Raw genomic sequence first — 25,013 nt, 5'->3', positions numbered from 1 at the left:
AAAGCAGATCTGGATTTTCTCAAAGTTTGGATTTCATTAAGGAAGGGTAAAAAGCCAAATTTTATACAAAGTTCTCAAAACCACTTGCAGCAGAAGCAATAGCAAAGCTTGTAACAGTATATGCCTGGAAGGAGACAGAACAGTATGAAGCAGCATGAAAGTGGAATTTTCAAAGAGGAAACCTGAAGTAGCTGCTAAAGGAGTGATAGTGGAGCACTTTATCACACAGGGAAGTTTCTAACCTGCTGGAGAACATATTTAGTTTAGCCACAAAAGAAGTTTAATATCACAGTAGGAGCAAAAACAGTTGGGAAACCATATTTAAGAGATGTTGAAGAGGATTTACATTTCTTTTCAAGTAACTACAACACCTGAGAAAGGGCTACAGAGTAGTTAATGGAAGTATTGATAACATAGCAAAGAGAGTTCAATTAAATGTTGAAAATAATGACCAGCTTTCAGTAATGAAGTGTTCTCTTATGTAATGTTTAACAGCAAGGGAAATGCGAAATCAAGGTAAAGCCAAGGGAAAAGAAACTTTGACTCCTGTCTGGAAAATCATGTTTATATCTCTTAGAATATTTAAGAGTGATTATAATGGCAAAATGTACTCATAAATTTTGTAGCTCTTAAAGAAAGCATGTGACAGCTTCCACCGAAGTTCATCTGGAACATTTTTAAATGTATTGATATGCCAACAAAAATAATTCTCACCAAGGCTTGTGTCAAAGTTCAGTGTGCACAGTGTACTGAGCTCCGTGAGTGAGCACAGTCACCAGCATCAAATGGGGTGTTTTCTCACTCTTTTCTCACTGACTGTAAACACATGCAACAAAAGCATTTCATGGCTAGTTAGCAGAATACTTAAAGCTTTGAGGGGGTTTAGTAACACTTAATTTTGTTAGGTTTGCTCGAGTGGCAAGCAAAGTCTGAAAGACAGTGTGGAACTGCAAAATAAATGGCTTCAAGTGGTAGTGATGGAGGGAATGGACTATTGGTACAGAGGAGCAGTCTAAAATGCCCTCTGGCTCCAACGTCAGTAGTTAGATGAAATAAAGAGAGGAATACCAAAGGCTTGTACAGCAAGCAATGAACAGAGAAACCAGTGCTGCCTCCATCTGTATGGCAGTACCTTTAATGGGATCGTGAGTTAAGGATGTGATCACAGCACCTCAACTCAAACTTAGTCTCTGTCTGAAAGTGCGGAAACAGAAGCTGGAAATCCAGCAAGGACACGTCCAGCCCCGTGAAATTCCTATAAAAGGATCTCTGTAGGAAATTCTAGTATTAAATGCAGTGAAATAAGCGGTGTCAGGGCAGGAGAAGTGAGTGACCCCGTTTCCCCCATCAGAAGAGGGGGAATCTAGTGTTTGTGAAGCTCTCCGGAGGATGAGCTTTAATCTCAAGGCTGCCTTTGCCGCAGTCTGTGGCTGGGCTCCGTTCGGGAGGAGCAGGAAGGAGAAGGGCTGGAGGGCAGGGCTGTGCCCGGGCTGGCGCTGTCCCAGCAGCCGCCTGTGTCACTTCCCCGCGGGCTCCTCTGGGTGGCACTCAGACATTACGGATGTCCTTTATTCTGACCGGCCTCTTCACGTGTCCCTGCCCCTTTTTTGGGCAGAAAAAACTTAAAGCCACCTGCTGAGCAATACACCAACTTCTGGCTGGCACTTACTGACAAAGATACTGACATGATCTACAATGTCAAAATAAGAAAGAGACTTGTTTTCATTATTGTTAATAATTATTGCATCTTTATGAACTTTATTGCCTTAGGCTGAACAGCCCTGGAGGTATTACAAAGATATATATTGTTGTGTCTGTTTTACAGTGGATCTGGTTGAATCAAGAGACAATTAAGTGAAGAAGCACTGATTGACACTTCTGAGACACATTGTGTCACAGTGTTGTCTGCCCTGTCATATTTACGTGATTAAAAGTCAGAAGCCAGAGTATTTCCTCTATTTTGTGGAAAGATATTTTACTCCTGTGGAACTTTCAAAAAGTTTTAATCTTTAGAAATGCCATTTCCAACCTGACTCAAAAAAGCAGCTAGACTAGCACTGTCTCAAATAGTGCTGTCTGTCGCATGCCCTCAAGATATGAGTAGCTCATTATGAGAACTTTATTGCAGTCTGTACTGTCTAGGACCAGCTGCCCATGTTTTTACTATTTATGGAAGAGGTTATTTTCTGTAAATATGTCCATGACGAACCTTTGGCAAGAGAATAAAACTTGCATGTAATGTCACATTTCATTCCCAGTCTAGGATCTGAACAAAAATAAATTAAAAAACCCAGAGAAGTTTAAGACCCTTTTTTCCCCCCTGCTGTTTCATCTTTAAATGTGAGCCTTTAAACAATGCCAAATGCAAACAAATGCTAAATAATTTTCATTAATGAAGTAGGAAGGGTGTGGAACATTTTTACCCCTTATATTCTTGGACCTTCAACACTGGAAGTGATTTAATACAATGTGTAATAAAACAAAGGAAGAGTTACTCAGACCTAATGTATTCAACAGATGATTAGAAGGGGTGGGAAATATAGCACCCTTTTGATTCAACCTGTATGCAGGTGATAGAACTTCCTTTTTCTTTTTACAGTGCAAACACATTTGTCCTTCAAACATCCTCTTCCCTTATGATCCTTTGAGGCTCTTCTGTTCCCCTGAGTGACTCTAGCTGATGAGAAGAGGTTCCTTGACCAATGTGTGATAAAAGATTTAAAAACTAAAATAAAGTTGGAGAACCTCATGTGTACCTTTGCAAAAAGGTTTGTGTGACTTCCTTCTGAAACATCATAAGCTGTATTGTTGTGTTGGGCTTTTTTCCCCCCTTTTTTTTTTAAATCAAGAAAAGTTTAAACAAAAAGACAACCACATACTTTGATATTGAACTGCCAAACTCTGCAGGCAGACTTCCACAGCTGGAGATAAAGTTTAGTTGCTGTCAGTCGTCTTCTTCTCTCTCATTTTCTATTTCTGTACTTCATATACCATGCTCTCAATCATGCTATGAATGAATATGTACCCCCTCAGCATCCCAGCTACTTTGGATCTGTCACATTTATCTGTGCTGGAATGCAGTATTGCACAACGAACCAAAGACATGCAAATATAAGGAGTATTGAGAGCTTGAGGTAAGAGTGTACGTGGCTCAAGAAGTCCTAATATGTGAACTTTGGGCAGCTGCACTGAAAAAACTGACTACTACATTTGGAAAATGAGGAATATAACTATGGGTCAGGGAAGAAGAGGAATTGCATGAGGAAGACTTCTAAATTATTTAGGGAGCAGCTCTTACTTACAGTTGGTTTACCTGAAATTGTATGATATTGATACAATTGATGAGGAAACCAATTGCTTGGCACTGGTTAAATGATAGCCATGATTGGCTTTTGAATGTTAATTTTACTTCACTCCCTTTACTTCCTATTCAGCTTCTGAATTTCTTTGAGACACGCTGTATATCCGTGCACTTGAGCACCAGCTAAGCACATAGATACTGATATGTAGGGGAAAGGATAATCAAAGATTGTTATTTCTATTTTTATACTCCTGGGAAACACTTAGCAGCTTCCTGAGGAATGTTCTGTACAGCCATGAGGTGTCACAGAAATATGCTTTTGGTCTAAGCATTCTTTAGGAGGCAGAGGCCCAGGCTCAGTCCCTTAACCTTAAACCTGAAAAGCCCTCTAATGACATGTTTATATCAATGGAGTCACTGTTGGAGGTTTGGGCTCATCTTGGATCAAGCTGCAGAGGTTCCCCAGTGTTGTGAATTCATGACCCTTGAGAAAGGATACTTTCATAGTAAGAGGAGTAATCCTGCCAGGGAGTGAAAAAACACAGTGAAATTTGGTGATCAGGGTGCCTGCCCCATGGTATATGAACCTGTATGGGTTCCTGTGAATTAAGGGTACAGCACTGGCTTTTGCTCCATAAATAGCTGCTTGCCAGTGTCCTCCCCTCAGAATGCAGCCTGAGAGCCCGTTTGGCTGTGGCACTGGAGGAGTCCCACAGGAGCAAGTCACTGGGGAGGAGCAGAGGGAGAAGGAGATGCAGAGTGAACACCATGGCAAAGAGATCACGGGAAAGAGAGTGCTGTTCCCCAGCAGCTCTTGGGGTGGCCCTTTGTTGTCACACATGTCAATACAGTGTAGAGCAGCCCTGGTGGTGCTGGAGGTTGCTCAGGGCCTCAGCCAGCCTGGCAATGTGAAACTGTCATGGCTGCTCCTTCTGCTGGCCATGCCAAAAATGCTGCACTCGTGTTTTCATGGGACTGAGTTCTTTCAGATACTTCCTGGCAATGAAGAATCCAGATTTTGCTGACTCTCCCCCCCTCTGTCTGCCTTAGCCCCTCTTCCACTCCACTTACTGTCAGGAACTCGGCTCCAAAACTTCTGGGTGAGCCAAGATCTTTACAGAGCTCCTACACAGATTCTTTGCATGTCTGCAGAGTTATGTTTGTGTAATTAATTGCTTGTTACTTGTGTGGCTCCAGAACTGTATAGCTGTGGTGCAGATAGATTCTGCTGAAGAATGTGCAGTGGGAATTTTGTAATGTCAAACATGCTCAGTGCATTTGAGGACACATTTCCTGTAAGCATATAGCAGTAATTCTGCTTGACTGTTATCCACCTCACACTTTCAATAAAATACTGAAAATGCTAAGTGCAGCTGAGGACAAACAGATGACATTTATTGTACATGTTTATTTTATTCCTGACATATATTCCGGGCCAGTGCTCCCTCTGGTGGTTAAAAATACCATTTTAATAAAGAATTGGCTATTCTCTGTGCCTTCTCTAATGTAACACCGAATAACACTGAGCCAATTACAATTCTCTAACACATGTTTAAAAGAGTGTTGAGAGAAACACTGTGACTTGAGAGCCACACTCAGGTTGCACAGTGCTGTTTCCCACTGTGGGCTGTAATTACTGTAATTACTGGTCCAACACCTTGGAGCCAATTCACTGAGTGCTTGTAGATACATCAGCTGAAGGAACAAACACAGAGCCTGCAGTCACCTCTCACGGGGCTGGGGATGGGCTGGGTAGAAACCATGCAGTCCATTTCTGTGGATTTCATGAGGTCGCACTGGAGCATCAGGGTGTGATGACTGTTTTGAATGGCAGCTTTTCCTGTTAACAATCAGGCTTTTTTTTTTTTTTTTTTTTTTTGGTTTTTTTTTTTTTTTTTTTTTTAAAGTCTGTTTGGAAATTGCATTGCCAGTTTACATCTTGAAACAGTTGCATTTATTTGCCAAGTATGCCCCTGGTAGAATTTCAGTTCACTGAATGTTAACTTTTGGGAACAGGATAGCACGTGTGTTTGTGGGAAGAATTCTGAGTTTATAACACGTTGGAGTCAGCAGTGACAGTGGTCTGAAGGCAGCCCTCTGGCCAGGCCAAGGATTTGTTGGCTCCCAGCTCAGTTTCCCTTGCGGTGAAGGCACAGCTGAGGAGCTGTGGTGGAGGAGCTCCAGCAAACCCCACTGTGCTGGTGTGAGAAACTGCTCTAGCTCCATTCCACCTTGTGTCCTTGTGTCCTGCTGTGTGCTCCTCACATGGGCTTTGGCAGCTGCCTGGCCACCTGGCTCAGCTCACAGAGGCCAGACCAAGTTCACTCACTTGAGAAAAGGGAGTAAATTTAGTGAGCTGAACTGTCTGAGGGAATCATACCAGGTGGTGTAAAGAAGGGTGAGGTGGCACCATCCCTTTAAAAGGAGAAGAGCCACCTTTGCTGGGTAGATCAGTTTAGCTGCCCTGTGACATCTTTCCCTTAGAATGAGCTGTATGCATTTTCAGCTGAGGGACAGACACGTGTCTGTCCTGCTGTTTCAGCTGCTGGGGGATCTCTGGCAGAGGCAAATGTTAAGAATTGAAGCATCTTTCAAATGGCTTTGGGAAGATCTACACATTATTATTCACCATGTTCCTGAGTCTCAGGAGAGCCTGAGAACATCATATTTGTACAGACACAGACACCCTGTGAGCCCACACTTTGGGAAGCAGCTGATTTATATCCATGTTACCAGTCTCTCAAGCCTAAAACCTCCCAGTCCAGTAGTCCCTAGGCAAAGTAATAGGGGAAATAATTTATAATGGGGTGGTGATTATTTCCTCCCCCTCAGCCCTTGATATAGTACAGCTGAACCTTCTGAAATGACTTACTTTATGTGACTCTCTTGCTTAGCAATCTGCGGTTGTTCCATGTGCCAAACAGCATTTCATGGCTAATTTGGAAGGGTAGGTGTCAGAAAAAAACCCCATCAGGTCATGCAGTTCAGCTCTTAACAGGTTCATGTCTGCTTAGAAGTCTATTCAATTTTAATTTGAGCTACCTAATGCAAAGGAATTTCACAAAAGCTGAGCTAACACAGACATTTTGCTTATTAAATGAGTACAATGGTGACTGAGCACTTGCTGTCTTTTACGTAGCGCTTCCACATTTTCAGCAGTTGAGTGGCAGAATATTCATTTTTGTGAGCTGAGTAATGTGTTCTCCTTTGTGCTTTCTGACAGCTTGCATTGAATCAGCAGAGGTACAGATGACATGGTTACATCTGTTTCAATTTTTGAGTCTCATGAATTGATTTGTAAGAAGCAGAAGCTCTTTCAATATTACTTGCCAAGATTTTGCAGCTGTGAATATTGGAACTTGAACAATACATAACCCTTGCAGTCAGAGTCTCATGTTCTTCATGCATCACAGCTAAAAATCTCAGAGCTGAGTAAAAAAAAAGTGGGGTAGCAGTGATGACCTGGTGCTTGCCAATTTATGCAGTGTATGTGCTTAATGAGTTGCAGCATGAATGTAGCACAAGCACTTTATTGTTGGACTGTTTGGCTGGAATATTGAATGAAGGAAGAAACAGGCAGGCAAGCAGGGGAAGGATGCAACAGATCAAGTGTTTCCTTGCAAGGTCAAGGCATCTTCAGGACATGCTTATGTCTGTTGTGTACGGCATAATAAGTGATAGCTCCCTGTGATCTCAAAGTTCCAAGTGAGCCATCTCAGGTAGGAATGCAGCAATGGGACTGTTGTTACCTCAGTGGTCTGTGGGGTCTGATCTACCCAGTGACATTAGCATAGGATTTTACAGTTTAAGGATGTAGAGTTTCTGTACTGTCTTGTTCACTGTAGGTACTCTGAATTTTACTGAAATTTAGTGTAGTATCACTGATGCAAAAAAATATGATGGAAATTTGTACTAACTCAAACAAAAGTATTGAAGTAAAAGCTTTATTTGTTAGTCCTTACAAAACCATTCGTTTTCTAAGGCTGTTGTGCAGAGGAAGACTGATACCTGGACTAAAGAAAGGAAATGGAACCCAGAAGGCATCCCTAAGGTCTCTTACTGGGTCTCAGTGGAATAGGTTGCCCTAACTTCTCTGAGTGTCCATGGGTGGCATAGAGAAGTAAAATCCTATTAATTGTCTAGCCTAAAACTGCAGAAATTTGGACTTATAAACAATCTTTAGTTTGGACTATTTACCCTGAGCTTACTTTGAAGTAAAATCAATTGGGAAGGCAGAGTAGAGGGAGAGGTGTTAGCAGTGTGTAAGTCCATGATTCCCTACAGGTTGCATGCAGAGAGGGATCCAGCAGCTCTCAAATGTTCAGTCTCTTTTATGTTTCCTTCCCTCTTGCGAAAAAATGAGCTCAGTTCCAGAAGGAGAAATCATGAGTCTGCAGGCTTTGGGGTGGTACAGACCTCCACATGCTCAGGAGTTATATTTTCCAGGCCTTGGAACATCCAGTACCTTGACTGGGTGTCCAGAAGTTCTGGACAAATAGCCAGTTGTTTTTCTTCTTGGCCTAACAGTTTAAGTAGGAAAATAAAAATGTTTCCAGGGAAACCTCAATGTATCTTAGCTCGAAGTGACTTGTTGTGCTCCTCCAGCTGTTTTACCCCTCAGGCAGGGCAGCCTGGAAGGTTGAAGATAGCCTTAAGAGAATTGACGATAGTTGCCTTAGAAGTTGCAAGTTTTTATGTATTTTAAGCCTTTAGGTAACCTCCTTGGCCAGCTGAAGCAGTCATTCCCTTAGTAAGTGATTTACAGGCCCTTTTACAGTTCCAGAATGGTCAAAAGGACCAAGTGAAAATCTGATCTGTAAAGCTCAGTTTTAACTTTCCTTAAGAATTTCACTCTCTTCTTCCTGAGTGCAGGTGGTGTGAGCTGTGTTACACATTGCTGATGTGAGTCACCTATGGTGCACAGGGGGCATATTTCTCTGTGGCTGTCAAAATAATCTCGTTTTCTTCTCATTTGCACATGTTGTGCATTCCTTCAGCAGTGGAAGACCCTCTTGTATATACTTGGGTGTCTTCTCCTTCCTTAGCCTATCTCGCAGCAGGTCATGAGAGCAAGTGCCCAGGGTTCAGTGGGAAATTCTGGTCGGAATGGCAGAACAACTGATGAAGAATGCTTGTGACAGCAGTGCAAATTATCCAGTCAAAGTATGGGTTTATGTTAAACTCTTTAACTTTACAGATATATTTCAGCTTGTTAATTATTTCAACATTCATTCAGAGACCTCCATCATGATGCGTTCTTCCTTCAAATATTTTTCAAAACAATTTTAGTTACTTTAGAACTTGGACTTTGTACCTCTACAGCTGACCTAGAAACATATTTCTCCAGCTGTTCTGATGTTTGCTTTGTTTTGCTTTGTTTTCTGGTCTAGCACACTGCTTCAGATTTGGCTCAAACCAAATAAAGAATTCTCAAACCATGATAAAGAATATTGGAAATTACATAGAGGAGGTCATGCCATTTCAGCACTTCAAGGAACCGTTTGCCTCAGAAAGTGCTCTTATACAGAAAATTTTATTTTTGTGGGGAGATGGAGAGGAGAAGCAGCAGGATAATTTTTTTCTATCAGGAATTTTAAATAAATTAATGCTATTTTGATTTTACTCCCTTGTGCTCTTATCATCTCAGTTTGAGTTTTCTCCCTCCCTCCTTGGCCCTGCTCTTCATACCCATCAATAATGTCCCTTTCCCCTTGTCTCTTCATTTTAACAAAATCCTGGACAAGGAACTAAGAAAAAACATCAGCCCAGTAATTCCACAAATTTTCCAATTCCTCTCGTCTTCTGACACTATAGCACCATGTCTGCTGGTTATCACTCAGTTTCCTCTGTCTGCATGTCATAACTTTTTCATTGCAGGATGCCTGTAATACTTCCTGGACAAATGAGCTCTCCAAGACTCCAGTGTTCTCATGTGCGCTCGGTCCTCAGCTGACCTCTGAGTAGCCAGCATATTTCTGGGAATTTTTGTCCTCAGCAAACAGGAGAAAAGTTTATTCTTAATTGCCATCCTGAAATCAAATACTAAATTGGTTGTTAATTCTGAGTTGCAGTTTCGTCTGTCACTGTTTCACTGAAAATCCTTAAGTCTCTGTACTCTCCTTTTATGTGGGTTCTGAACATTGTTAATTTTATTTTCTTTTTGCAATCCTTTGAAAATGGCTGCGTTTTGAGTTTCTTATGCAGGTGCCATGTTTTTAGCTGTTGTCCAAACTTGTAAAACTTCTTCTTTTCAGTTTCACACTAACCTTTTATTCATCCAATATTCCCACAGTTTTTGACAGGATGAAGTGTTTCTGCTCGTTTCACATCAGGCCTTGAAAGGACAACTTTGGTTACTTCCTGCATGGAACCAGTGGCTTTTGATTTGCTTGATTTGCTGTTTCCAGGGATTGACATGCATACATTTTTCCCTCTCTCCCTACGTGTAGGTTTTGCATCTTTTATTCAGACAGTTTTCCTGTTGGTTTCAGTGGGAGTGCAAATATAGTTGAATGTATAATAGCTGCAATATTGATCTAGAATGTGGATAGGTTTTCTGCCTCTAGATTTATCTGATTTAAATACATTTGGAACTATAGAGAGAGGGACAGCACAGATGTCCCATACAGCATTAAAAGAGAATCAAAAGGATAACACATACACAAATATAGTTTTGTGTTCAGCTTCTTGGGAAGATCCTGTATCTTGAAGCACCCTGTTTCTGAACCACCCTGAAATTCAAGTACAAGTGACAAACCTCATCTCCAAAACCTGCTGTGTATTAGAAGAGTGGTGTTTGCTATTCATACACTAGTTCACCAAACAGTGATATTTGTGGTTTTCAGAAATTTAGTTGCTGATTTGAGCTGTTAGATTTTCTTCTGGGACTTAGCAGCCTCTCTGGAGGAATGCAGGTAAGTTTTATTAGAGGTAAAGTGACCTTCCTGTTACCAGGAGAATAAATCTGCTATGAAGAGTGCTATCCAGGAAAAAAGGTTTAACTAATATTTAAAGAGTGCTTTTGTGTTTTGCCACACTCAGCCCCTGCCAATTTATTATTGAACCTAGTATTTAAACTATTATTTAAATTTATTGAATATGAATATTTCTTTATTTATAATAATCCTTCTTTCAAGTACCAACATGAACTCTTTGCTGTCACATCTAGCTTCTTGCCACTTACCAGGTTCCTTGAGCACAGAAATGGGATATGTGAGTTACTTGAAGAAGGAGCTTCAGTTGTGTAGTTGCTAATTAGTTTTTCTTCTTCTACAGGGAGAAAGAGGCTTGCCGGGACTACAGGGTGTGATTGGGTTTCCTGGAATGCAAGGACCTGAAGGTCCCCCTGGGCCACCAGGGCTTAAGGTAAGAACTTCAGCTTTAGTATTCAAAACAATCAGATTTCCCTAAATTGCTGTCTCAAGAAAAGATAAAGCTTTCTCTTTTACTTTTCAGGGTGATACTGGAGAACCAGGACTGCCAGGAACAAAGGGAACAAGAGTGAGTTCTCTTACTTTCTTGCAATTCTGATGTCTTTGGGTTTGGCTGCCTTCAATTGCAAGAGGAAGTCTCTGAGTTAATGAATGACATCCTCTTGAGCTGCACAATAATTTCAAAATTGTCACTTTTACCTTTGATTTTCTCACTGCATTGGATAGCCATTACCTTTGTTAATTTGCATTGTTACCTGATACTTATCACTGTGTCAACAGCACTGGTTTTAGTGTGCCTCTGATATCTTCTTGACATACCAAAAGGCTTTTTTCCAGCTTCAGAATGAACCAACCTTATTTCCTCTTTCAAAATTCTCCTTTATATTTGCCATCTACCCTTGAAGCACTCCAGCAGAGAAGCTGACACAGTCATGAGCACATATGAGCAAATTAAAGCCAGGGACAAAGATTTCTTAACTTTGCTAGATGAGGCTCTGAATATCTGTGATCTTCCTGTTGTCATTTCTGTTAAATGGGGCACTTATATAGCACTTCTTTTAATATATTGTGTTGGCCAGGGCCATACCTCTTGGGGTTTTTTGGGGTGCCAAGCTCTTTCTGAGAATTTTCACATTTCCTACTGTCATGATGAAAGAGGATTCAAATGTCTTGGCCAATAATGATGCATACATTTTCAGCTATACCCTCTTGCTCACCTTTTCAGTTTTGTTCTCCATTTGCCTGCAGTTGTTGCAGCAAATAGAATTTACTGAATTAGCTGCAGTTTATGAGGTGTTACAGAGAGGATATTCTGCTAGATCAAGAAATCCATATTTCAATCCATGATGTTCATGTTGACCTGGGGTATCCTGAGTGTTAATATAAATTGGCACCTCCTGGCAAATGTATTTGTTTGCTGCAGAGTAAGTAAAATGTATTTTAGCAATTATGAAGTTTGAAAGAAGCAAATGCACTGTCTGAGCTGAGGATTCCCATACATCTTTTCTGCTTCATAATACATGTTTTAGGAAATGCTGCATGGATAAGTAAGATAATAGTATGAAAATTATGTGCCAACTTAAATGCCTGATTCATTACACTGAAAAGCTGTTCAAGGAGAAAGAATTATCTCAGCTGGTAGGATTTTTGATAGTAAGAATGAATTGATACACTCAAGAGTATGAAAGACAGAGAAGCATCTTTATAGTGTGTTAATATTATCTTCTGCTATGAAGAGATGCCTACAGTAAATTTCATTTTGGGAACAATGTTTCTGAGAAGGGAACACCTGTGAATTCCTTTTTACCTCTACATGAGGCTCTGATCTAGTTCTTACTGCTTAAAAAGTTAAAGAAATATAAAAGGTTACTTTCAGTTGTTCATTACTAAGGTGACATATTGAAGAGATTTTGAAGATTAGAGATATTTTGTAAAGAAAGTTTAAATGCTACTGATTTTTGCTGTCAGCATTGGAGATGCAAATTGGGCTGCAGCTTGTCCTTGCTGTTTTGTGGATTTGTCATTTCAGTTTGTGTTTTTCTCAATTGCAGGGCCCCCCAGGAGTATCAGGCTTCCCAGGAAACCCAGGCCTTCCTGTATGTATTAAATATATGGTTTTTACAAGGAATATCAAACTTTTAGTCTGGATCTGGTCTGAATTATTACTAATATTGCTAATCTCTTTCCTTTCTCTTCATGCAGGGCATTCCTGGACAAGATGGCCCTCCTGGTCCACCTGGCATTCCAGGATGTAATGGCACAAAGGTGACATTTGCATATGTTTATAACAGCATCTTTGTGTTGAAATTAAAAAAAACCCTCAAGCATATGTTCCCTAAACAAAACAAATTTTTCTGTTCTCCTTAGGGTGAAAGAGGTCCAGTAGGTCCCCCAGGTATACCAGGACGGACTGGAAGTATAGTAAGTAGATTCTTTCCTCCTTCCCTCACTTTTTTAAGGCTGACTCTTGATATGCAAATATATCTATAGAAAATGATATTGAGTTTAAGATTTGATATATACAATATTGAGGAGCAGTAACAACAACTATGTCTGTTTTTTTCACAGGGACCTCCAGGACCTCCTGGAATGAAGGTAAATTTTACTCTTAGAGTATTTCTATCCTGCTTCTAAGAATAAGAATTTGTGTGATCTCTACACCCCTTAAGACTAGCAGCAGTCTTTACTTAAGGACTGAAAAGTTGTATTGCCTTGTTTCACTTTGTACTCTGTTTTCCAAACCACTAAATAAAGACAGTTGGGTGACCTCCTCACTTTATAACAATTGGACCATATGTGTTGTTCCATGCAGGTCTTAAAAGGGTAAATGTTATATGGATTACAACAGAAAAGAAGCAGTACATGTCATTAATTATGCATGAACACTATGGTGGCCACCCAGTTGGGTATAAAAATTTAGATGGGTTTTATAATTCAAACATTTGGTTTTATATTGACATTTGATGTATCTAAAAAGTTTCACATGGATGATGTTTGTGGAAGAAGGTCCTACATATACCCACAACATGAGAATCATCCAACACATACTAGACATTTTTCATATAGACAAAAAATCAGACTAGCTAAGTAAGTATCTGAGTGCATTTTGTGAACTGGAGAATGAAGCATTGAATGACACTCAAGAGCCTTTTGTCTTTAAAATGAACAGATATTATCTGGAACTGTAAGCTAAATATAAGTCTAAAAGTAATCTCAAATTTGTAATGACATGACAACCCAAGTTATTAAAACGTCCATTTCTCATACTCTCACATGGAAAGAACTGATTGATTATAGAAACTGAAGTACTCAGATGCTTCTTCCCTAGACATTTATGCATAGGTACAGAACTGAAATAAAATCACTTACCATATTGTAACTTTGTACAAAAACACAGGAGAAATATGATTTTTACTCTCAAAAGAAGGAACATAACGAAATGGATGGCAATCAGAATAATTTTCTAAAGAAAGACTTTCTAAAGTGTATTCCTTTCCTGAAAAAAAAGAACACGTAAATGGCCTTTATGTCAAAATTAGGTGTAAGCATGAAGATCTCAGTGGGGGAAGGAGATTGTGAGGTTACCACTCCTCTCAGTAGCCAGGCCATATGATCCAGTTGTGTGGTGACACTGTAGTAATGATAGATTTCATGGAAAAATCATTCTGACTACCCATTACAATACAGGAAATGAGGTATGAAGGTAGTTTGGGTACTGAAATCTCTTCAGGATGCTTTAGAGTATATTTGGCAATTAAGGTCTTAACTTTTAATATCTCTATGAGCTGAATTCTAGCTGAATTAAAAGAAATAAGGTGATTTTTTTAAAGTCAGCTTTCCAAACGATTCCAAAGTATGCATAGCTACAGCTCTCCTCTCCTGGTGAGTTTGAATGTATTTGAATTTATGCTCAAGACTTACTTTTTCCATTCTTATTATAGGGAGATCCAGGTGAAGTGATTGGTCTTATAGCTCCTGGTGTGCTAAAAGGTGAAAAAGGGTTTCCTGGCCAACCTGGACTGCCTGTAAGTAAAAATGATGTTGGTATAGCAGTGAATTTCAACTAAAATTGTATCAGTATCATGAAATTACCATATAAGTATCACTTTCTTATGATGTCATTTGAATTTTTCGTAGGGCCCACCTGGAGCTTCAGGTTTTCAGGGACCAATGGGACCAATGGGGCCTCCAGGAGACCCAGTAAGTTTCCTTTCACGGTCATTTGCACTTCACTTAGAGATCGTTATTGCAGGAACGTTCTGGAAATTGTGTGTAGCAGATCTTGGTTGGGATTTGGGAAGGATAAGGTGTGATTCCAGACTTCATGTTCAGCCTTCTAAACTCTACCATGGCAGAAATTACTGGGCAACATGGCTCTTCAGCAGCAGCTGCTCCTACAGTCCTCTTCTCTTCTTGCACTCTTGGAGGGTATTTTTGTGGGGGAGAGACTGTAACTCTCCTTGGTTATCCTTTCCTCTCTTCCCTAGTTTAATTTATAGAAAATAAACTACATACCAAGCATCCAGATCAAAATCCAAACTTTTGCTGAGGTTGTTCTTGTGGGTAGCAGCACTGAGCATTACTGTGGAAGCACATTATCATCTATCTGTTATTATAATAATTAATGAGATATCTCAGATTCACTTTGTTACTCTTTTTTTATTCTAAGTTGTGAATTATGCTCAACAACAGCAAAATGAAATTACTGGGTTTAATGAAAAGATCTGCCTTTTTGCTGTTTTCATAGCATAAGACATTATTCCACTTAGTGTACTCATTATTCCACTTTAGTTTACTAAAATGTATTGTCTTGTAGGGTCCCCCAGGGCCACCAGGACTTCCAGGAGAGAAGGTAAGACTCTTTAATACAAATATTAAGTCCATTTGTTTATTTATTTTGCATACCAGATCCTCAAAACTCTGAAAACTAATGTCCTAAATGTGTGGGGGTTTTTTTTATACTTAGGGACCTATTTCTGTGTCTTAATGAACGTCATAAAGAGAGATTTTTTACCCTTTTTTTTTTCAAATTGGTCTAGCCCTGTTATCTCACTTAATCAAATCAGTAGTAATTACAGCATTCTCTGCTTATTCAAATTAATTTTAAAGTGTCAACATTTTCACTAAGTGTTGGGTAAAAGAGCATATTGACCATAAAATTATTTGATGAATTTCAATCTTATTTTTCACCAGTTGCTGTGACACAGGGCTTAAAAAAAGCAGGGGAGTTAAGACATGATTATTTATTTATTTCACACATGCATTTAAAAGATATATTCTGTCTTTTATATTCTCCCTTAGAATTTGACAAGTACGTAATACCTTCATATGTTCATCTGTATGTATGTATGCACTGCAAAAAAAAAAATTGACTAAGTGTGTGTAATTTACATTTTCAGGGCTACATGGGCTTGGGCTTTCAGGGTCCCAAAGGTGACAAGGTAGGTCTCTAGTAAACTTCTAGAGAAAAACTGTCAGAAATATTCTTGATACTTAGTTTTAAAGAAGAAAACTCATGAAATCAATCAATGGAGAAAATCAATGCCGTGATTTTTGGAAGACTTGAGTAAATCTGTAACTTACACCTAAATGAAAAGTCATGAGCAGCAACATTTTTTAATGTTGATGTTATACCTGACGTTAATTTAGGTCGCCATCCTGTTTTCCAGCTGTGCCTGGAAAGCTGCTTTAATTTGCAGTGGGCAGATCTTGAAACATTTATTCTGTATATTAGGACTCACCATGAGATTTTTAAAAAATCAATTTAGCTCTAAGGGATGAGATTTAATGTACTGTTCAGAATGATCAGAATTAATTGTTGTAGGACTCTAAAGCCTGTCTGCCTTATTTTGTTTTAGTCATGCACACATTTGAAGCAGATCTTTCAGTTGTCCCCTTTTATTGGGTTTTGACACAACCAGGAAGAGGTTTCAGAGCACATAGAGTGGTTTACTTTTGAGTGAATCTAAGCCAAGAGATGTGCTCCAGGATCCCATTTATTCTCTTAATCAGCATCAAATGGGAGGTAATACATGTCAGCTTTAATCTGTCACCTCTCACACTGAGAGGTCTAGGCTAAAGTGCCTTATGTTGTCTTTGTGGGAGCCAAGAACTGCATGCATTCAAGGGCTATTCAGTAAATTCATAATGCGTCTGAGCACTTCTCCAGAAGCTTTTCATGAGTGTCATTGACAGAGGGCTTTTGCAGTGTAAGTAAATTATATTACTTAGGTAGGATGTTTTTGTTTTTTGTTTGGTTTTTTTTTTAAACCACCACCTTCTTGATAGATTTTGAGTCAATATTCCTAATGGATAGATTTTTTGTGACATGACACATAGTTGAAATTAATTTGTTATCATGAAATTTATTGAAAAATGTTGGAAAAGGTGACATAGAAGTGTGTGGAGATTTCCTGGACTCGACAGGTTTGTCTTTAGCAAAAGATAAGTGGTATTGCTGTGCATTACTGCTTGACAGAAATTTATGGAGTCTGTTCAGAGGTGTTTTACTGTTAAAGATAGACCTTTTGCACTATAGAAGGAGGTGATGCTCAGACCCTGTAATGGACACATGCAGACTAAAAAAGTCATCCACAGTTATCATCTTGAAGTTGGCCTTTATGGACTTCCATAAAACTTTTGGAGCACTGTAAACTTGGGTAACTTTTTCCTTTAGCCATTGGCATCATTGACCTCTTTCCTCCTAATTTCCTTCCTCCTGAAGGAGGCACTATAAAACTTAGGTACCATTGTTGTAATTATTTGCATAAGTTTGTATTGGGTTAATCAGTCTTGACCTTAAGAGTAGATTCAGAGGTCTACTCTTAAGGGCAGTCTCTGTTGGTAACCAGTTACACAGTAGTGACTTCTGTAACCCTTTGTCTTGCTGATTTTGTTGAAAAAAGAATTTTTAAAGAAACCATCTAGCTATATTTTTTAAAAGCAAGTGCTAGTTCTCTTTAATGTTACTGATCTTAGCCATACTTGATCTCAGTGTCATTCTATTTTCAATGGACAATTCTGGATTTGCTATTGACAGGGAGAACAAGGGGTAAGGGGCCCCCCAGGACCCCCAGGACCAGCACCTCATGTGAAAGAAAAAGGGAGTGAAATCATAAAGGGAGAAAAGGTGAGATACTAAATGATTAAACTTCTTGTACTTCTCATTAAAGTATAATCTATAGGAATTAGCAAATAGAAGTGACACAGGAAAAAGAAAATACAAAGTCACCTAGAGCAAAGTTTTCAAAAATTTCTGCCTGCTTTACTTTATGGAGGAGTTTTAATTTTCATTCTAGAAGTCTCTCTAAAAAATACACAATAGATGGTAAATGCATCAATAATTGCATAAATAGGTAAGCAGAAAATGACTTTCTGAGGAAGGAGGATTGGTGAGGATAGGATATTGTAAAATATTCAGAAGGTTTGAATTAAGTAGCATATACTCAACTTTTCATACACACATTTGTGAAATCTTAGTGCTAATGAATGTTTCAATTACTGAATTAAGCAGTCAAAGCAATATATACTAGTAAAATAAATTAGCTTAATGGATTCACATTTGACCTTTGTCTAAATTCTTGCATATCATACTATTAGGCATAGCTCTTGAAGTGGAGAACAGGATTAAATGTGCTTTTGCTGAAATGAAGAATTATTTACAACCTAAATGAATAATGTTTAAGTTTTTGTTTACTAATTTACATTTTTTTTATAATTTCATTAGGGTGATCGAGGTGAAAAGGGTGAACAGGGAATCCCAGTGAGTATTGAGTTTTTTTTTTTTACTACAATAAAAATTGTAAAGACTCTGATAATACCACTGAATATCTTTATACCTATTAGTTAAAAGCAAATTTGCTTTGGAATTTGGTAGTATTTTTAATCTCATGACTATTTATTTTCCAGGGATTGCCAGGTTCAGGTTTCAAAGGAGACAAGGGTGAACCTGGGGAGCCTGGTCCACGTGTAAGTATACTCAATTTTATCAATATCATAATTGCAGTTAGTGTATGTTTCCATTAGCTAACTAAACTTAGTAACCATTAGTTAAACAGCAAATTTGTTATATTTCAAACAAGCAAGTTTTGCTGTAGGACAGGTGTACAATCAAGGTAGTAGTAGCATACAGTAATGTTAGTATGCAATATTTCAGTTAACTAAGGACATTTAATAGTGGCTTGCAGTGCTGAAGGTGAAGGCAGAACTCACATTAATCCCGATTGAAGAAAGATGAAGTCAGCAGCCCCACATTGGGTGCAACAGAAGTCATTCCAGAACGGAAGAAAATGCAAAGAAAAATAACCACTCTGTAGGAGTGCTAAATGGAACATGTTGAATTTATTTCAAATACTCTCATGTGCAGTTGACAAAATAAGCCTGCTTAGTCTGGGGGTAGAGATTTGTACAAAGAAAATGAAAGGAGCAAAAAATTCAGGTGACAGAAATCCTTTTCCTTGCTGGTTTCTAGCCTGGTTGTGGATGCTTGAGGACATAAGGTCTGTTAACGTTTGTCTGATCTGACCCATATCATAGTCTCATCAATAGAACTTGCCCATGAGTCATGCTGTATCTTTCATAGCTGAGCAGGTAGCAAAACTGGACTTTTTTTTACATTCAAATGTATCTAAAGTATTCTAAGTACTTGAGGTGTGGGTCTTGATAAATGATTAGGCCCAGCACACCTATAGGCATTCACTTGTACTTCCATCTGAAAAAGAAAACTCTCCCTTTCTACTGTGTTTCAAAGTCAGATGTCCTATTAACTTTTCAGTAAAGTTATGTGATGGGATTATTTTTCTATCATATATGTATTTTTACTCTTATTTTAAATGCAAGCTTGAACCTGGAGGAATGGAGATATGTTGGCTTAGTTCGTTAACTTTTTGACGAAACCAGAGCATCTGAATTTATCAAAAGTACAATTTTCAGTATCTGAAGAGCTCCCTCAACTAAGTTTCTCAGATATTTTATATATAGTTTTTCAGGAAATCATATCTACTTCTGAAATTAAGCTAAGCCCTGAAAGATGATCAGATGTTACAATCTGATATTCTAGTTCAAAGAAACTAAACAATATAATTAATTCTGATTACAGTGTGTATTTGAAGACTCTCTTGACTTTGCAGATCAAAGTTTTAATTAATCATTAAAAACTACTTGTAACCCTTCATTATAAGAGACCATAGCTGCACACCTTAATGGGGGTGGCCTGTTCTCATTTGTGCTATCATTTATGTCCTTCACTTGCATTAAGACAATATCTTTATACCTAAACTGATGGGATTATTTTTAGACTGAATTATATGCACTGTTACTTTGTATATTAAGTGCCTACATTTCCTTGGGTTTATGGGACAAATTCGTATTGCTTATGCTACACATACAATCTAAGCACTGGGACACCAAATGAGAGGCAGTCACCAGAGGGTCAGGCTACAAGCTGATGTCCCAGTCCTTTTATAGTGCAGAGGAAAGAAAAATGCTGAAAAGTAGGTTTGTCCATCTAGATAATTTATCACGTAGTTGTTGACTACTTCAAGGGAATCTTATCCCCTCTGTGGGTTGACCCAGTGGGCTAATAGTTGTAATTTTACTCTGGAGGAAGGAATTTTGAATTTCTAGTGTATCATCTGCCTTATGATTTGAATTTCAGTTTGAGGGAAGAGAATTTACCACTACATGACCACACAGTCTGAGAGAGGGCCACTCTCCAACCCTTCTGCTGAAACTGAACCACTAAATATCCATGCAAAAATGTCTTGTGAAGTTGAGGAGCCTGTATATAGAAAGGGATTGTTGTGAAGGAAAAAGATGGATCTGGTTCCAGTTTCTTGTGCTGTAGATATATTTTGTCTAGAAGATTGTGTGACGGGGAAATCTGTGTTATTTCTGAATCTGGGAATGGATTTGCAGGATTTTATTTAACTTGGCATCTTGGAGGATGTGGGGTAATACAAGCACTAGGCATAGTCACCATTTGTACCCTCTGCTCTTTTAGCTGAATTAGCACACTTTGATTAATGCATTGCAATAGTGATAATTTTGTTCTAGTATTCCATCCACTGTGTTCAGAAATTGAATGTATGTGGGTTGTCTGTTAAAACAAAGTGGAACTTGGTGTTTTACAGGGCAAGCCTGGAAAAGATGGTGATCCAGGACTGAAAGGAGAACCTGTATGTATTTTACTCATTTTCCAGTACTGTTTCTTACATTCAAAACAAACAACTGTCTTTGTATTATAGATAGTTGATATTTTCTAGCCTTCTGAATTTTTTATTTGAAGTAGTTGCTTTCTGTGACTTGTGACTTTTAAAATTTTTAAACTTTGCTGCTGCTACAGCTAAGATCCACCTATATTTGTCTCTTCTGGTTTCACTGCCTTCTCCACACAGGGTTTGCCTGGAGGGTTTGGGATTCCAGGACGACCTGGGGAGCCTGGCACAAAGGTGAGTAGTAGCAGCTTTTGCTTCCCTTCACACAGAATGAGCTAACAGCTTTTGTGGTGTGTTCATTGATTGCATTAAGGCAGTGAATGCACATAAAGCAATATTAATTGAATGTTGCTTAGCTGTATGTTATCATTCAGAGACAGTGAAAAGTAAAAATGAAGATGTCCCCAATTTAGATCTCTTATCTGTGTTGTTTAATGCGGGCTTTATTTTCACAAGCTCTTTGTCCAACCAGCATAGGTGTAAGTGTACTTCCCTAAAACCTCCAGTTTCTCTTCAAATAGTGCAAACCAGTACAGGCTTGCAAACTAATTACTACTGCTGGCTATTATAGCATTCCAGGTACTCACCATGTGGGTGTTGTTTAAATCTGTATCAAAGTATTCATTTGTTGAGGAAATCTGAATTTGTTGGCAAAAAAATCTGATCTGGATTTAAGACATAAATTTTATTTTGATTTAGGGTGACAAAGGGGACCGAGGTCTTCCAGGACCTCCAGGAAGAGTAAGTAAAATAAATTTTTATTTATTTTTAAACTTAAAAAAAATAAATTTTGTGAAAGTCAGAGTGCTCAAACAATGAAGAAAAAAAGAGTTACTATGAATAGTCTGATCTTGTTCTCTTCAGTCATGTCCATATTTTTCCTTAATGGAAGCAAAAGTTGGGTGCAGTTCTTTAAAGTACATCTGAATTTTGGGAAAGGAACCCTCTTCAAGTGTTTTGGACTGTGGATATTATAAGCATTGGTATTCAGTACACAGTAGCCAAAAGACAGTTCAAAAGAGTAAATCTGCCAGTTTTAGGGCTGTGGTTTAACCCAGTGGGAGCTAAGCACCAGACAGATGCTCACACACTCACTGTCCCTCCTCAGCATGGGATGGGAAGGAGAATAGGCAAAAGGTAAAATTCATTGGATAAGAACAAGTTATTAATAAAAATAAAGTTACTAGTAGTAATAGTAGTAGTAGTAGTCATGAAGGAATGGGGGATAGCAAGAAGAGACAGAGAGGAATAAAACCTGAGGAAGACAAGTGATGCACAGTGCAATTGCTCACCACTTGCTGACTAATGTCCACTGAGTCCCTGAGCAGAAATTGATTATGGTTACTTACATAAGAAGTAACCAAGGGAACAATTTTTTAACACTTCAATTAAAAAATAGGGTTAGTCAGGATCAAATAGGTTATTGGTGGCACTGCTTCCCAGCTATGGCAACAAATGCCCAACATCTGCTAATTTGGTTTGGAAAATTGTGCATATCTCCTGAATACGGTATTGTAAATACTAGCATCCTATATATTGAGCTCAGATCAATGTTAGCAAAAATTGGCTAGATAATATTTTAAAATAAGAGGTAATGCAAACCTAATGCATCAGTTCTTAGACCATGTTAAGGTTTTCTGGCATAATTCTTTTTGAGGAAGATGCTATAAAAGCTCTCCACTTAATCCTTACATTGATATGAAAGCATTTGAGTAGAATAGGAAATACTTATTTTCTCTGGTAATTCCTCAGCAGCTGCAATCCTCACTTGCTGAAATGGCAAGTATAATCAAAACTGCTGAAAATTGTCAGTAAAACTAAGACGGCCTCTGTACCATCAGATGAAGATGGGGGAGATATGATGGCTCAGTTGCATGTTTCTAGTCTTTGTCTTGTGATTTAGATGATAGATGCTGGACCAATAGATACCTTTGGTCAAAAAGGAGACCCTGGAGTTTCAGGTTTGCCTGGACTGAAAGGTCAAAAAGGTGAAAAAGGTATGTATTTTGTCTTGTCTTTTTAATTGAGTTAGACTTCTAATTTTCTCACTAAAGGAAATTAAAATTGCACTATCTGTGCTCAGGAGCTTTGTATGACAGTGTAATGTTCCAGTCATTTAATTGTTTTCAGGTTATTCTATTTTCCAGTAGCTTGTAAGACACTTCTGGTTCTCAACACAGCTAAGACTGTCTTTCAGTTGTAGATGTAAAAGCGATAATCTGGGATCAGTTTTTATGGCAGCTAAATAATTCAGTGAGATTATATAAGAAGTATGGAAATCAACATTAATATAAGAAGTTAATAAATGCAGAAAATCTTGAGACTCTTTTGTAAAACTCAGTTGCTAATTTTTTATCCTAAGATTGGCTTGCATATTTTAAAAATGTCTTTAGTAAAGAGAAAAAATCAAGCATTTCCCTTCCCATTTTCCCCATTACAGATCTTAGCCAATTCAAGAAAAATTTCTGGGGAATTTGGCACACAGCAGGACCTTTTCTCTGAATGTATTTCTTGAAGATATATAGAGATTATTTAACTTCAGATTTGATTTTGAATGTGAATATGCATGAATATGAATTTCAATTATATCTCCTAAAAGTTCACTTTCACCTGCATTACAGAATTCATTATCTAATTGAAACCTTCTCTTTTTAAAGGCTTCCCTGGTGCACAAGGAATGCCAGGACCTCCAGGTATGAAATTATAACTACTGATTTTTTCACATTTGTCATGTGCTCTTGAGTGAGCAGTCCTGAGGGATATTCTCCTTAGCTCCTTTCAGTTACTGCCTGACTTTCTGAACACCCAAGCACTGACCTCCCCAGGGTCTAATCATCCCTGCAGGCCCTTCCTCTAGATTGCTTTTCTCAGGTCTCTGGTGTGATCCAGGCTTGTTCTTTCTGTTCTGCTCTGATAACTTCCTGCTGAAATTGGAAATGTAGAGTCCATCAGAGACATCCCAGAGAGTGTGACCCCATGGAGCAAGCAGAGTTGTTAGCTGGGAATGTGTGTGAGTGTGTGCACATACACCTGAGTGTGTGTGCTCATATCTTTGTCTGGCTATGACTTCAGCTCTCTGTGTGTTTGTGTGAGTATAATAAAACAAGGTTTGTAGAAAGAAATAATACTGACTTGATCAAAGTCATTCCTGAAGGCATTCTGCTTTTTTGACTGTGTCACTCGGCCTAATAAAAGTTATTTCTTTTGCCTACAAATTTTGCCTTTTTCAGAGCCTTAACATCTTCCCATTCATGGTAACACAGCTTTTATGCATATAAGTACATGTACATGTGTTTGACCTAGACCATGATACTTGCTTCTTAAAAATTAGGCAAATCATCTCTGGAGACCTGACACTTCACACATCCTGCACTGATACTACCATTACCTTCCTTGCTTTCATTTTCTGTCTTGGCAGTGAGCTAAATATGAAATTAATGTGAGCCAGGGTCAGATAGTTTCCAGGAAATTTTTCACAGGTCAGGGAGAAGATGCTATACACCACAGGCTGTAATGATAGCTCTTGGTCTGTAATTACCCTACAGAGATTGAGCTTTGTGTGACTTCTGTATCTTCCTGCAGTGTTGCAGATGGCTCAAAATGTTTTAATGGTGAAGTGTAATGATAAGTTGTGAGCTGGAAGTCATTAAAATATGAAGACCTGTGTGACTGTACAAATAGCTAAAAGGAGATCTTAAGCAGGGGTTTTGGTAGTTTATCTGCTTCTTTTTATTGGCTATTTTCACTTATTATTCTTAAAAAGCATTTTCATTTTAGCATTCCTTAAATCTGCTAACATTGTTGAGTACTTATTTTTTGAAGTTATGAGACATAACTTTCTAGATGTGTTTTAGATTAGGTTTTTCATGAGGTGAGGAAGTGTGCAATAGTTTCTAGATGGAATAGCTAAGTTAACTCCAGTGTTGCTACTATTTACTACCCAGCAAAAGTGTGTCCAACTAAATCCCAGAAAAGCACTCTAATACAGATGAGGTGTGTTTGTTTAGGGACCAAACAGAAGTGAGTTTCTCTCACCTGTAGTGAGTATACAAACCCCATTTTTTAATAAATCACCAATAATTAAAATTCAGTCCCTTTTTTCTTTTGCATTAACATTTTTCCATTTCTCTCTAAAACCCTGTGAAAGTTAATGTGTTGATAATGTTGCTGTCTTTTCACTTCTCATTTTTACATATATGTTTTACTCTGTCCAAAGGTCGACCAGTTCCAGACAGGGTAGGATCACCTGGTGTCCCTGGAGAGAGAGGTGAAAAAGGTGAAAAGGGTTCTCCTGGATTCCCTTCACCTGGAATCCCTGGAAGAGATGGTTTCCCAGGTCCTCCTGGTTTGCCTGGCCCACCAGGACCTCCAGGCAAAACAGGTAAGTAAAGCCCAAGGTTGCTTTTCACTTTGAGGACTCATAATGCACATTAAAAAAAGAAAAAAGAGACAGGATGCATCTGTCATCAGGATGCATCTGTGTCATGGAAGAAACATATCTGAGTTGTTGATGAACCAATTAAAGCTGTTGCACAGTGTAGGGAGCCGCTTGTTTCCTTACTGGGA

General features: G+C 38.6%; 1 protein-coding gene across 1 annotated transcript in view; it reads left to right on the top strand.

Moving 5' to 3' along the window:
- The window catches only part of COL4A1 (collagen type IV alpha 1 chain), a 120,798-nt gene that overhangs the window by 55,520 nt on the left and 40,265 nt on the right, over positions 1–25,013 (top strand). Inside the window, exons 3-21 of the mRNA XM_058045832.1 lie at positions 10,577–10,666; positions 10,757–10,801; positions 12,285–12,329; positions 12,436–12,498; positions 12,601–12,654; positions 12,802–12,828; positions 14,175–14,258; positions 14,371–14,433; positions 15,050–15,085; positions 15,633–15,674; positions 17,273–17,362; positions 17,960–17,995; positions 18,142–18,201; positions 20,364–20,408; positions 20,628–20,681; positions 21,147–21,188; positions 22,351–22,444; positions 23,105–23,140; positions 24,664–24,828. Coding sequence (XP_057901815.1) covers positions 10,577–10,666; positions 10,757–10,801; positions 12,285–12,329; positions 12,436–12,498; positions 12,601–12,654; positions 12,802–12,828; positions 14,175–14,258; positions 14,371–14,433; positions 15,050–15,085; positions 15,633–15,674; positions 17,273–17,362; positions 17,960–17,995; positions 18,142–18,201; positions 20,364–20,408; positions 20,628–20,681; positions 21,147–21,188; positions 22,351–22,444; positions 23,105–23,140; positions 24,664–24,828 — 1,171 coding nt within the window. The remainder of the gene's footprint in view (positions 1–10,576; positions 10,667–10,756; positions 10,802–12,284; positions 12,330–12,435; positions 12,499–12,600; positions 12,655–12,801; positions 12,829–14,174; positions 14,259–14,370; positions 14,434–15,049; positions 15,086–15,632; positions 15,675–17,272; positions 17,363–17,959; positions 17,996–18,141; positions 18,202–20,363; positions 20,409–20,627; positions 20,682–21,146; positions 21,189–22,350; positions 22,445–23,104; positions 23,141–24,663; positions 24,829–25,013) is intronic.

Source organism: Melospiza georgiana, chromosome 2, assembly GCF_028018845.1.
Source record: "Melospiza georgiana isolate bMelGeo1 chromosome 2, bMelGeo1.pri, whole genome shotgun sequence".
NCBI classification, from domain to species: Eukaryota; Metazoa; Chordata; class Aves; order Passeriformes; family Passerellidae; genus Melospiza; species Melospiza georgiana.
This window is presented reverse-complemented; position numbering and strand designations above follow the sequence as displayed.